This window comes from Onychomys torridus, chromosome 1, assembly GCF_903995425.1.
Source record: "Onychomys torridus chromosome 1, mOncTor1.1, whole genome shotgun sequence".
Classification (NCBI taxonomy): domain Eukaryota; kingdom Metazoa; phylum Chordata; class Mammalia; order Rodentia; family Cricetidae; genus Onychomys; species Onychomys torridus.
In genome coordinates, this window is record NC_050443.1 from 121,325,964 (window position 1) to 121,340,523 (window position 14,560).

The window sequence follows — 14,560 nt, forward strand, 5'->3', positions numbered from 1 at the left end:
GGATGCCCCAACATTATAGAGGAACCTTAGGTGACTGACTCTCCAGGCAGCCAGATGTCTCTGTCACTTGTGTAATTTTGCATTGCACTTCCTGTTTAATCAGATAATATTACATCTATCCTCCTGGGGTGTTTGATGGAGTTGAAGACTAGGTAGTTGTAGTTTTCCTTAGTCATGATAGAAGGTAATTTAGGTACAGAGCTTTGAATTCACCAAGATAGGATAAATAATGGAGTATTTTCTTGAAGTCTGCCAAAAACAAATTGAATGGGCATTGTAAATGTAATACTTACTTGATAATTATTCTTATTGTATATAGTTTTACTACATACAATAGAGTATTATCTAGAGTTAAAATCTTTCCTTTTTATTTAAACAAAAAGGGGAAAATGTTGTGTTTTTGCTAATAAGGGGCAACATAATGTAACTGCTTCTCAGTGGAAATGAAGGCTTCACTGTCAGGACCCAGGAAGTCTGAATGCTTGTCAAAGGCCAGGGAGGGGGAGGAGTGCAGGCTGGCAAACGTCTGTTTCAGGTTCTGCAGGAACACCAGGGCCAGGAAGAACAGGCTGCTTTGGAGTAGTCTGGAACTGCTGGTCAAGAAAGGGTTCAGGCTGGTTGGAAATCCTGTCAGAAGCACCTGTGGTTTTCGTCAGTTTACAGTAAGTCCAGGGCAGCTGGTTTTGATTTGGAGCAGTTTGTAGTCTTCAGTTGATTTGCAAATCTATTTGGACAGATACAGACTAGTGTCAGAAGGTAAAGTTAAGGAACTTAGGGGAAAATAAGGGGTGTACACTTGAAACTTCCAGGCCTGTGGTCCGGGTAGCTGAGGGTGTGGGAGTAGTCCCAAGACTAGGGGAAACAGAGAGAGAGAGAGAGGAGAGAGAGAGAGAGAGAGAGAGTGAGAGAGAGAGAGAGAGAGAGGAGATACAGAGGCAGACAGACAGACACAGAGAGACAGAGAGACAGAAAGCCTACTCTCAAGAATAGGCAGTAGGTGGGTAGCTTAGAATGTTGGTTGACAGGAGTCTTTATCTGGAACCTGTTTGACCTATGACAGGTGGATTCAAGTCAGGACTCCCTGAAGCTGACATGAATTTTTTAGGTTTACAAAAAGGGATAAAAGGTTTAGATATGTCAGCATTACCACTGTTTATAATCTATACTGAAATCTACATTATAGAAAATGCAGCAGACTCATGCATTTAAATTTTTGAGCTTGTGACTATGATAATAGGCTAGATTGATAGCTTATCAGAACTCCATTGATTAATTTTAAAATTCTGAAGTTTTGAAGTCTTAGTATAACAATAGCATAGCAAGAAGGAAAGCAGTCTGAAATATTTCTCATATACCTTAAATCACCTCCTCAGACCTTTATAACCTGTATTTATTTATGTGTCTTAAATCACTTTCTTAGGCCCTCATAACTCACTTAAGCTTTTACATCCTCAGACCTTCACAATTTGCATCTACATACCTTAAATTACATTCTTAGACCCCCACAACTTACATAAACATCAAAGACTTTCTCTTTCCATCCAATAATTTACCATGAGATACCAGTGATTAGTAGCAGTCACTGGTACTCAGGAATAGTAAGAAGTTACATTGAAACCTGTTTTGTGAGTTTATTTCTTTCGGTGTGAAGTCAGCCAACAAGGTAAATTGTCTTTGAGTCTGATTTTTACGTATGAAATGGACTGAGCAGGCAGCAGCAGCCTCGTGAGAGGAGCTGAGTGCTTACTGCTGTTAAACTGATGATGCTACAGTTAGCCATCAACAGTATCAGAGATCTGAGAAGAATGCGTTAGAGCAGTGTAATCCAAATGGCCTCTGTATGACAGAGACTTACCCACTACCTGGACAGTTACCCTAGGTTCCCCTGTGGCACGCAGGAGGAACTTGAGAAAACTGACCTATCTTGGTGAGATAGAGAGGGCTATCAACCTAACACTGGCCACAGTTTGGGTAGGACCCTGATGGTGTGTGAGGCATGGAACAGTTCTTTGCCCAGTGGTTAGTGTTACCACAATCCAGGCATAGCCATCTGTGCCCCATCTTCTTCTTTGGAGACCTTAGGGTCAATACTAATATCTGGCATTTCTGTCTATCATCTGGTGGTTTGTTGTTGTTTTTTTTTTTCATTAAACACTTTAAATGTCATATTCAGCAGATCTCTGAGGAGTTTAAGGACCATCTATTTAGTTTACCTAATTTTAATCAAACTTTTAGTTACTTGCTATAGGCTTAATCTTGAAAACATATACAGGAGGCTAAATAAAGCTTGTTCCTGTAAATGAATTACATTTGTACTTAGCATGACTATGAGCATAGCTCTGAGCACATTAAATAAAATTTGATCACTTATAAGGTGACTAAGCATTAACTTACATGTCTTAATCATCTTTAACAGTTTAGTTAGTAGCTTATACAAGATTAGGATTTTACAATTTTATCCCTGTTAAGTTTGGGCCTTAAAAGCTTGAATTGAAGATCCTTTAGCATCCAAATAAAATTTTAAACCATAAATACAGTCACAAAGACAAAGAGGCTAGACATATATCTTCAAGTCAGTTTCTGGTAGCCTGAACAGACCTTAGGAATTTAAAAATCTTACTTATCAAATATACCTTATTTATCAAACGTATGTTGTTCCCTATATGTTTCTGGAAGCCTGGTGTGAACACAGAAAATACATAGGTAGTTAGACATAAATCTCTAAGTCAGCTTTTGTTAATCTGAACAGACTGTTATAATTTAGGAATGTATAAACCTTATTTATCAAATATCCCTAATTCATCAAGCCTAGATTGTAGTTATCTAAAATTTTCTAGAAACCTGGTGTTGAGCAGTTAGTAAAGACATAATTAGTTAGACATCTTTAAGTCAGTTTCTGTTAACCTGAATATACCTCTATAACCTAAGGAATTTATCATTATACAAAATCCAACCTAATCCAAAATAATTTGGCTACCTGCTGTTGCCTCCTTAGCCTAAAAAGGAGATACAATGGTAAGCAGAGGGCTCAGTAGGACTAAGAAGTTTTATGATTGTTGCCTTAGTTGGTTTATACTACATGGTTATCTTAATCAAGGTGGTGGTGAAGTTACATGTGCTCTTTAGCCTTAGTAAAGATGGCTGCCCGTCATTACTGCTTCCATTAAAACATGTCATCAGCCAAAGATGGAGGCAAGCCACATAGTTGATTTTTTTTTTTTTTTTTTTTTGATTTTCAAGACAGGGTTTCTCTGTACAGCCCTGGCTATGAAGACCAGGCTGGCCTCGAACTCACAGAAGTCTACCTGCCTCTGCCTCCCAAGTCCTGGGATTAAAAGCATGCACCACCACTCAGCCATAGTTGCTATTTAAAAACATCTCTTTTCCTAAACAAGAGTTTAATCCCAGTTACACATTCAGATACAGTATTCTATAACAGATCTTCCTTTCTTTTTTTTTGGTTTTTTGAGACAGGGTTTCTCTGTGTAGCTTTGCACCTTTCCTGGAACTCCCTCTGTAGCCCAGGCTGGCCTACGAACTCACAAAGATCCACCTGCTTCTGCCTCCTGAGTGCTGGGATTAAAGGCGTGCACCACCACCATGCCCAGCAGCAGATTATATATATATATATAATATGCTGTAGCAAACTAAGATTACCTATCAGCCTTTTGTTATATGTTTTATGTTAACTTTTTATTACAGATTTTGCATTTGTTTTGTTTTCCAAGATAGGGTTTCTCTGTGTAGCTTTTGGAGCCTATCCTGGAACTCACTTTGTAGACCAGGCTGGCCTTGAACTCACAGAGATTCACCCTCCTCTGCCTCCCAAGTGCTGGGATTAAAGGTATGTACTACCACCACCCGGCAGATTTTGCAAATTTTTAACTATACCTTAAGTACATACAAATCCTGAGATACAGTTTACACAATAGTCTTAAGAGATTTTCTTTGAGAGCAGAGAACAAAGAAATCATAGAGACAGAAGATTTTCAAAAGTAGGAAAAGCTTTGAGAAAAGAGAGTTTAGGAAGTGTACAGCAGAGAAAGTTTAGGTATAAGAGACTTGGGGATCATTTGTTTGTGCAGTGGCAGCAGTTGTTACCACATCAGAGAATTTAGAAATCAAGTGTGTCATTTTTGTGACCTGTACTGAGGCCAAGCCATTTACGGTAAGACAATAAGGCTTTAAAGAAATGTCTGAGTCCGAGGAGGAAAAGAGAAAGGGTCAGAGGCCAGATCTCCACCAGAGGGAAGGTTCCAAGAGGGAGCTGAGCTACAGACACAGGGTTGAAAGCAGGAACTCCATCCAAGGGAGGATTCCAATGCTGTAGAGGCCCAGGAGGAGGGAAAGAAGGGTCAGACAGAGCAGGCAGCTTTGAAGGGGAGGTGAGGAAAGGCTTGCAAACAGTAACTGCAACTGAAGGAGGAGTCCAACATCCTAGAGGCCCAAAAGGGCAGAAGGAAGCTGCAGGGCTTCCAGGAGGGAGCTGAGAGAGAAAAGACAAGGGCAGAGGAGAGAAGGGTAAGTGTCTCGGTGACAAGAATTTCAATCCAGGGCACCCTCAAGGGGACTGAGAGACCTGTCAGAGAGAAATATCCCAAATTATAGAGGAGAGGCGTCCTTTCCCACGTGATGGGGGTCCTGGAGGCGAGAGGAAGCTTCCTGGCACACCGGTGTGACTTTTACAGGCAGCTCCAGGGAGACACTTACCCAGTAGAGGAGGAGAGGTGAGTGGGTAGAGCAGGTAGGGAAGGAAACAGCTGAAGAGGCAGGCTGGGAAAAGGGAGGGTTCCAACAGAGGAAGAGAGGCAACTCTCTTAGCAGTGAGATGCCCATGCAGTGGGTACCCAAGAGGGCATAGCAGGACCAAGGAGCCAGAGAGGCTGAGAAGAAACTTACCAAGTAGGCAAGGTGAGACAAATGGTTAGAATAAGTGGAAGGAAGCAGGGGCTGAAGAGGTGGACTCTAGAACAGGAGTCCACTATGGGGGGTAGCATAAGCCAGCAGAAGCAAGCGATTCATACCTACAGGCCTTAGGAAAGTCAAATCAGCAGCCTGCTTCAATTAGGAGAGGCCAAGGCCCTTGGAAGGGGCTCACCTATGCTCCTCCCAGGTTTCAGGCACCAGATGTAGTATAAAGTGAGGACGTGTCCGCTCCAATAATGGTTAGGGGGAAGGTTTTTATTGCAGACATGAGGGAGACTGCAGCTAGAGGCATCTGGAAGAGTCCAGAGCAGAGAAAGTAGTAGACTAAACATGGGCCAGCAGACTGCATCAGGGAATGAGAAGGGGGTGGGGTGAGAGAGGAAGAGAGGAAAGGATCTCTTAAGAAAGAGGGGGCCAGAGACTGTCCAGAGAGGGAGAACCAGGAAGGCACATGGCTGAAATGGCAGGGTTATATAGGGATGGGGAGCTGGGGGAAGGGGAGCCCAGGAGCTGGAGAAGTTTAGGGCAGGGGGTGTAGTGAGAAGAGCCACAGGTGCTGAGCGGGTCTGGAGGCCAGCATGTTCTTTGGTACGCTCATAGGCCCCATGGTTAGCCATTTGTTCTGACCTTCTTTAGACTCGCACACCCAGGCCGTGCCTTCAGTTAATTCATCACTTAGACATCTACAGGACCTTTCTTTTTTCAGGTAACGGTAGACAGCAATAATAATCAAGATTGTAAAAACAATAAGTAGTAGGTATAGCCGGTTTCTGTGATCTAAAAGTGGGAAAAACAAGAAATATTTTGGTCAAGTCAAGAACAGACATTTTTTTCTGGCAGTCTATGATGAAGGAAAAATGGGAAGCCTATGGTCTTCTTCCTGGCATGGCAGAGGCCTGATGACAGGCCCAGCACAGGTGGAACTGGGTCTTTTTTTTTTTTTTTTTTTTTTTTTGGTCAACTTGACATTAAGTTAGGGTGACCTAGGGAACCTTGGCTGGGAAAATGCCTATACCAGATTGCCTGTAGGCAAGTGTGTGGGGGCATTTTCCTGATTGCTAATCAAGAGAGGAGGCCCACTGTGGGCAGTGCCACTCCTGAGCAGTCTACGAAAGCCAACGGAGCAAGCCACGAGGAGCAAGCCATGAGGAGCAAGCCATGGAGCATTTCTTCATGGCCTCTGCTTCAGTTCCTGCCCACATCCTTTCACGATGGACTGTAAGCTGTAAGCAAGTAAAAATAAGTCCTTTTCTCATTAAGTTGCTTTGGCCAGCATTTTATCACAGTGATACAAAGCGGACTAACACAAGCAGGAGGGAGGCCATCACGCTGGCGCTCCTGAGAACAGAAAGGACTGGCCTTGTGTTCCAACAGGAAGGAGACATCCTCGTTCCCAAGAGTTTCTTGACTATTATACAATTTGGTAAAACACACATCACACTAAACTTAATATCTCACCACTTTCAGAACACGGCTGATTAATCTGAGGTGTTTTTCATGGCTGTGCAGCCATCTCCACACCAGTTTCTTATCTTCCCTCACTGACCTCTGCCCCCAGTGGACACTAACTTCCCAGCCTTGCTCCCAGACTGTGGTTCCCAATGTTCTCTATTTCACCTCTGTCAGCTTGTTGCTCCAGGACTGCCTAGGTACAACCACACTGTCCCTTAGGGCCAGGCTTATTTCACTTAGCACACTGTCTTCAAGGCTTATTATACTGCTGTGTCAGAGTGTCTCTCCTTTTCAAGAGAGAATGCTACTCCACTGAATATACATACTGTATTTGTTCGTTCATTTATCCTCCTGCAGACCCTGGGTTGCTTTCCCCTCTTGGGCTGTTGACATTCACAGCTGTGCAGTGCTAGAATTATAGGCCAGGGCCATCGTGTCTTAGTTGAATTTGACCGTATCTTTTTGGAGTGCTGGGGATTGAATTTAGGGCTTTGTGCATGCTAGGAAAATGCTCTACCACTGGGCTTCAGCCAAGTCCTAATTTTTGCACATTGTTAAATAAGGATCCAGCTTCATTCTTTCGCACATGTATGTTCTTGCCAGCATTATTTGTTGAAGAGGCTGCCTTTTCCTTACACAATGTTCAGCTCAAGGGTCTACTTATTGTAAAGAACTATTTAAAATTCCATTAACACGTGAATGAAGACACATGTGGGTTGTAGATAATGATTCAGTCATGAAAAAAATGAGGCCCTGATAGCTTCAACCTAGATCAGCCTTAAAACATGATGCTCAGGGGCTGGAGAGATGGCTCAGTGGTTAAGAGCCCTGACTGCTCTTTTAGATGACTCAGGTTCAATTCCCAGCACCCACATGGCAGCTCACAACTGTGTATAACTCCAGTTCCAGGGGAATCTGACACCTTCATACCAATGCATGTTAAATAAATTATTAAAAAACACCGTGATGCTCAGGTGGCTGGAGAGATGGTTCAGTCATTAAGAGCACTGGCTGCTCTTGCAGAGGACCCAGGTTCAGTTCCTAGCATGCACATGGTGGTTCTCAACCATCAGTAACTCCAATCCCAGGGAATCTGTCACGTCTTGTGTATACATGGTGCACAAACATATATGCAGCAAAACACCCATCCATGTAAAATATTTTACAAGAAATCATGATGCTCAGGATCCAGACACAGAAGCTAAATGTGGTGACTCTACATCTTTGAACAATATGAACAGGACAGGCCACTAAAGCAGATTGGCCTGGGAGGGTTAAGTTCTGACAGAGACAGAGATTCTGTTTAGGGGACATGTATTTTACAACAGATGGAGGGCTGGTATTCAGTGTTATTTTGATGTCTACTTTGAAACAGTTAATGCCATGGTATGTAAATTTTCATTCAATAAGAAGATAGTCATAGTGTCTAAAAATACATCTATCTTACTTGTTGTAGTCTGACCGCACACCGTGTTCGCCGTGGAGTTGCATGCCTGGAGGACAGGGGTTCCCTGGGGACACCTGGAAAGAGATACCCTCAGTTCTTCCTGCCAGTCAGTGGCAGAGGATGCCCAGAAAGGCTTGATGCCAGCTCCAAACCAAATCAGGCAGCATCGTGATCCAAGATCTGCAACAGGGCCCTGGCCACACAGCTCTTACCAGCTCTACTGGAGTCTCAGACACTATTGTGTGGTTCTCACTAAATATACAAAATTTACTACATTTCCCTCCTACATTGATGTCCATAGCCTCTTTGGTGGCCTCCTCTTTTGGTGGAGTAAGAAAAAGGAGGCCTGTCCTGCTGTTATCAGGGACTCAGATCTCATAGTCCCGGGAGCAACAATACTCCCCAGGCCTGCGGCTTGTGCTGACACCCCCTAGTGGTTTGAATATGCAACAACTCCATCTGACACCTGACAGAATTTTCCCAAAACCTTGCCCTGAAGTCTTTTCCCATACAGTTTAACCCAGATCTACCTTCCTGGGAATGAACGAGGCTTTCTCCAGTCCTCCCAAATCCCAGTACACTGAAGAAACCTCCTGGAAGACATCACTCAGAAAAACTGGGTCTCTGTCAGGGATATCTACTTTCTCTCAAGGGGCACTAGACTTGGAGATGTCTAGCAATAAGACCTGCACCATCCAGGCCACAGAGTCCCCACCCCATAGTACCCCTGACAAAGAATGACACAGATTGTCCCCTTCTCTGGATATTAGAGGCCACTCAAACAATGTATAAAGCCACCACCGACCCATGCCACAATGTTCTTACTTGGTACACCTGCGGCAGACTTCAGAGGATTCTGGTTCAAAATAGAAATGGCCCGCTTGGCACTGGCATTTCCGGTTAATGGTGGCAGAGCATTCAGCCACCATTTCCTGGCCTGCAATCCAGGGAAGAGCAGGGTTAGGTCAAGATGAGCATCCTCAAATACGCATAGAGACCCCACCATCATTTGAGAGGAACAGCATGTCCCAGTACAAGCTTTACCAGCCATCACAGATGTACTGAACACAACAGGACTAACTACTATGAACATTCGATCACCCTCAGGACTCCAGAGTGGTACCCAGACCTGAGGTAGGTGATGGCTTGGGAGATTCATTGGTCAGCATCCCATACAACAGCATCAAACTACCCTGAGGCCTCCATCACAGGTGGGCCTGACCTGTATGTTCACTGCTGCCCCACAAAGTTCCCTTCCCTGAGGCCACGATCTGTAGTGGGTAGCCATGGCTATCCACTACAACAATCTCCAGACATCTCTGACTTGCCTTATTTAATTACCTCACTCTTTGCTGAAGAACTAGTGACCATGTGTCTGGATCCCTGGTGGGACCTTGCACTTCTCTCAATTGAGACTGGCTCAGTGGCTTATGAGAAAAAATGGTTTTCCCACTTGAGGTGTTCCTGTGTCTGTAGTTCAGTGCACCACAAACCTTCAGCCGAATGTCAACCCCTCACTGTTAGGGATCTCCAGTTTGGAGCCCCACTCCAAACCCCACCCTTAGCACGCTAAGCAGCATCTCCTCCCCTGGAGCTCCTCAAGACCACCTACAGGGTATTTAAGGTCCGGCTCACAGACTTGCCTCAAGGTTTCCCCCCTTTCTTGAGACCACCTGGGAATGCTTTGCTCAGATGAAAACCTGGACTTTAATTCAGACTGATTGGATTTATTGCACCAGTGGAGAAACCCAATATCGGAGTACATAAACCTTTCACTCACAGTGCTCTGAAACTAGACCATGTCCATTCTCAGAGTACAGCAGTGGGCATAGGCAAGGAGGACTCCCAGCCCGGCTCTCTGCAGATGTCTTGCAGCATCAGGGGATCTGTGATTGTGGAATATGGTTCTGTCTTTTGTTTCTTTGTTTGAGATAATATTTCTCTAAGTAGTCCTGGCTGGCCTAGAACTCGACAGATCAGGCTGGCCACACTGAAGTGACATTTCTATCTATCTCTGCCTCCTGAGCTCTGGGATCAGAGAGATGTGTGCCACTATGCTCAGCCTGCTCCCATCTTTATATTTAGGAGAAGCATGTGACAGCGCCGAGGCACATGATACAGAGGTATTTGCCATTTAGTTTAACAATATCAGTGACACAGGACTGTATACACATACATACATGCATACATGTGCACACCCGAAACAATTTTTTCCCCGTATTGTCAGGGAACAAACCCAGGTCTTTTGCATACTAGGCAAACACTCTCTCACTGAGCTGCTACCCCGGCTCCAGCAATTGCTTCAAGTTTGTTTTTTGTTTGTTGAGACAGAGTCTCACTATGTAGCTCTGGCTGTCTTCAAACTCATTATGTAGGCCAGGCTAGCCTTGAACTCACAGAGATCTGCCTTCAGAGTGCTAGGATTAAAAGCATATGTCATCACGCCCTGCCTGCTTCAAGTTTTTGGAAAACTGATTTTATTACATACATTTCCGGATCCTCTCAGTGACTCCTGCAGCCATGTGCCTCTTCTCTCAGAGGCCTCCCCGGATCCCCATGCCCACTGCTCTGCTCTAGAAGCTCTTGTTTGGGAACTTGAACACGTGGCTGCCTATCCTTGGAGGGGCGATTTTTCTCATTAACTGCATGTGTTTTACTAGGTTCCGCATTCAATTGACAATTAGAAGAAAAATATCTAAACAAGGGGGAAGGCTGTCTTTGTGATTGTGATTTTCTGAGACAGTTCTTACTCTGAGTCCTTCTCACTCCTAAGGAATAATTTTTGCTTTGGTTTGGTTTTGAGGCAGGGTCTCACTGTGTAGCTTTTGCTGCCCCGGAATTCACTATGTAAACAGGCTGGCCTTGAACTCATGAGCGTAACCATGCCCAGCTATAAGAAACAAATTTTAGTGGGACTCTCTAAATGCATCCTGGCATCCATCAGCCATGGCTACTCCATCCCTGTACTGGACTAACACTAACGTGTTTCTGATTCTATTGGCAGTTTTCAAAGACAAAAGTGCTAGTCCAGTCTCTGCTCAGTCACATACTCACGTTCATCACAGCTGGAGCATGGTATACAAGACTCTAGGCCATTACTAGCCCTTGTGAACGTTCCTGGTTGACACTTCCCACACTGTCCTAGGGTGTGGGAGATGTTGCAAGGCCTCTGGACAAACTCACCTGTGGATAAGGGCAGACAGGGATCAGCTTGCTCCAGGCACACAGGGGGAAGGGGCTAGGTTGCTCTAGGTGGGCTTATGTCTTAAGCACAAATTCTAAGTAATCTGGGCTGCCACAGACTGCTGGAGGACTTGTAAGGGCCGCTGGATCCCTGAGCTGCACTCCTTCCTGTGGCTCTCTGGCCCTCGGGGGTCGAGGAAGCCAGAGAACCAGTGGTGAATAGAATGGGCTCCTCCGACTCGCTACAGGGCTCAGCTTCTAAGTCATAAGTAACTGACTCCTGCCTTTCAAGCCCCACATCCTTTCCTTTGAGTGGCAGTCCCAGTGTTCTGAGAAGCACTTGGGACCCAGGTGAAACCTCATTGACTGCCTCACAAACATGTCACCGAACAAGAACTTTCTTCCTCAGGCATCTTTCTGTTGTTATTGGTAGTGTTGATACAGTATGGCTCAAATTGGCCAGGAATTCATAGCAATCCTCTTGCCTTGGCCTCCTGAGTGCTGTGATTATAGGTTTAAGCTTAGCTTCTTTCTTTCTTTCTACCTTTTTTTTAGACAAAGCCTCTGTCAGTAGTCCTGGCTGGCCTGGAACTCACGGCAATCCCATCGCCTCAGTTTCTCAATGCTGGGACTACAGGTGTGAACCACCATGCTCAGTGTCTTATGCCTTTCCTAAAGGCAGGACAGTTCTTCATCCTAGCAGGTTCTCTTGGAACCATTTTGTTCCTCTTGGTTCAGGCTCTCCGATGCCGACTTGGAAGTGTTCAGGTGGCACTGGGAATTTCCTTTCCTATTAATTGTAAAGGAAACTATAAACTACTAACTATGGGGAAAAGGACCAAGTCCAGCAAACATGTTACTCTCATGTATTCTCCAAAGGACAGCTACAGACATGAGCAGGTGGCAGACATGCATAGTCCACTGGAGAGGAGAGACTAGTAGAAGGAGACTGAGTCAAGCCTAGCAGACAGCTGACTGAGTCTCGGTGTTTGCTTCTTGTATCTATTTGGACATCAATAATTTTTCATTTATGGTAGTTGATGGTTTTGTTTGTTTTGTTTTGTTTTTCAAGACAAGGTTTCTCTGTGTAGCTCTGGCTGTCCTGGAACTCACTCTGTAACTAGGCTGGCCTCGAACTCACAGACATCCGCCTGCCTCTGCCTCCTGAGTGCTGGGATTAAAGGGATGCACCACCACCACCACCCGGCTCGATGGTTGTTGTTTTTAAGATTTATTTTTATTATTTGTGTGTCTGTCTATCTATCTGTGTACACAGTATGTGCAGGTGCCCATAGAGAGCAAAGAGGGCAACAGATCCTCTGGAGCTGGAGTCAGGTGGTTGTGAGAAGCCTGATGTGGGTATTGGGAAACACACTCCTGTCCCCTGCCAGAGCAACAAGCTCTCTTAACTGCTAAGTCATCCTTCCAGCCCTGTTTCCTTTTTGAAACTATCTTGAAATGGGAAAGTGAGTGACCATAAAGAATGTTAAAGTCAAGCTCCAAATTTTGGGATTGAGGGTGACATGAGTGGCCAGTTTGGGGTGACAGAGTACAGTGCCCTGTAGTGCCTGCCACTCTCTGCAGCATTGGCTTCAAAGCTAATTGTTTACTGGTATTAGGGGATGACCTTCTCCTGAAGGAATGTCAGGAGGTAGCAGGCTGACATTGACAGACAGGCGAGGGCTGCCATGGTGTGCCTCATGGGACCCAGCCTGAGAGACTGGACAGGCAAGGGCTGGTGTGCATCTTTACCACTCCTCTGTGTACTGTCTCCAGAGGAGCCCCTCGGCACTGCCCCAGGGCTGGGGGAAGGAGGGGGAAACTGAGGCTTACAGCCGGAAGTAGTTTCACTCTGGCCCCACATGGCTCTGTCTACACTGAACCCAAAATTGCTCAGTTTTCTCAACAGCTGGGAACTGGACTTTGCAAGGAGACTCCTCCTAGCACAGGAGCCTAAGGAACAGTAAGCTAAATGATTTATCCGGGGTGACAGAGTGGGGGATTGGTGGGTCATGGGTCCAGGACAGCTTCACTTCAGTGGGCTTGGGTGTTCCACAGGATGGGCTTGCTAAGAGAGCCTTCATTCACCGTGGGCATGGTGTGATTTCTCATATATTTGTGTTGACAGACTAGGGCCTTGGACCACCCCAAGTATCTGCAGCCCACTGTCTGTGACTACATGAGTTGTGAAGAGCCTATGACAGCTTGGTGAGCTGCCCTGCCATGACTGATGGCAGAGGGCTCCTGGCACCTGCCGTAAATACAGGCAGGCAATATTAATCCTCCCAGCTCCCCTTCCGCACTTTCCTCTCAGCTGGGTGCCACAGCTCATGCCTCGGAGAGTGGATAGGTGGGTGAGCTTCCACTAGTGAGGCCTTGGTAGTATTCACACCAACTCTCTTGAACACACACAGGGGCGCCTTTGGGGGTGTCTGTGTATCTGGGTTAGGAAGTACTTCCTAGAGTTTGAGCCAGTAGATAGTGGCTGAGGTGAACTCCCTGACCCACACCTTCCTCATCCTGTCCAGCCTCTGGTGTGGGGCCACCCATGTCTATGTTCTGGCACTGGGTCCCATTGCAGAACTCACCTGCTCTACAGTTCTTGCAGCAGTGGTCCCCAGACCAGTACTCATCAGGGCCGCAGTTGGAGAGGTTCTCGCTCTGTCTGGAGAGTCGTGCTGACATAGCAATTAGCGGGAGCTGGAGAAGGACAAGGGGCAGCTTATATTTATTGGTAAATGCAGAGCATGGTCGGATGCTGGTGGAAAAGGAAGTACCAAAAAAAGGAGCCTCCTTGTGGGGGAGCATATGGACAGCAGGGCAGGGACTCTCAAGCTGTGCTGTAGAACACTGGAGTCTGCAGTTTTCTGGAGAAGGCTGCACAATAGATCACGGTGAAGTTGGGTGGCTCTCTGCTGGCTGTACAGCAGTATTTCCCTGGTTCTCTTCTAGCAGTCATCAGGGAATGTTCTAGTGCAGCTTGTGACCTACTAGGACCCTGTCAATCAAACATGAGGCTTTCATGGCTGCTTCCCATAGTTGGGCTGCAGAGGGAGGTGCCAGTTGGAACAACTTGCAAAGGGGTAAAAGATGCAGAGCTCTGCTTTGTGGTCTTGTTTTTTCCCCCTATATGGCCCTGGCTGTCCTGGTACCCACTATGTAGACCAGGCTAACCTCCAATTCACAGAGATCCACCTGCCTCTGCCTCCAGAGTGCTAGGACTGAAGGTGTAGGCCATCACTGTCCTTTTTTTTTTTTTTTAATTCACCTTCACATATTATTTCTCCAAGTATCCAAAAGTTTTAAATGTTTTTCTTGGGCTGGAGAGAAATAGCAGTCAAAAGCATATGCTGGGGCTGGAGAGATGGCTCAGAGGTTAAGAGCACTAGCTGTTCTTCCAGAGGTCCTGAGTTCAATTCCCAGCAACCACATGGTGGCTCACAGCCATCTGTAATGAGATCTGGTGCCCTCTTCTGGCCTGCAGGTATATGTGCAGACAGAACACTGTATACATAGTAAATAAATATTTTTTAAAAAAAGCATATGCTGAAA

At 45.6% G+C, this 14,560-nt stretch overlaps 1 protein-coding gene across 1 annotated transcript; it reads right to left on the reverse strand.

Moving 5' to 3' along the window:
- Positions 1-403: 403 nt before the first annotated feature.
- On the reverse strand, positions 404-13,693 carry LOC118577569 (tumor necrosis factor receptor superfamily member 22-like). The gene is made up of 6 exons (XM_036177904.1): positions 13,597-13,693; positions 10,880-11,008; positions 8,651-8,762; positions 7,826-7,899; positions 5,554-5,703; positions 404-627 (listed from the first exon to the last, which is right to left on the reverse strand). Exons 1-6 carry the CDS (start codon positions 13,691-13,693, stop codon positions 404-406), a joined length of 786 nt encoding a protein of 261 aa, XP_036033797.1.
- Between the last annotated feature and the right edge of the window lie 867 nt (positions 13,694-14,560).

What these genes read in the sequence shown, in the direction of transcription:
- LOC118577569 (XM_036177904.1), bottom strand. Translation starts at nt 13,693, where the DNA reads ATGTCAGCACGACTCTCCAGACAGAGCGAGAACCTCTCCAACTGCGGC. An exon ending in GTCTGCCGCAGGTGTACCAA is followed by an intron (nt 7,900 to 8,650) that starts GTAAGAACATTG and finishes ATCTCTTTCCAG; the next exon opens with GTGTCCCCAGGGAACCCCTG. An exon ending in GTGCGGTCAGACTACAACAA is followed by an intron (nt 5,704 to 7,825) that starts GTAAGATAGATG and finishes TCCCACTTTTAG; the next exon opens with ATCACAGAAACCGGCTATAC.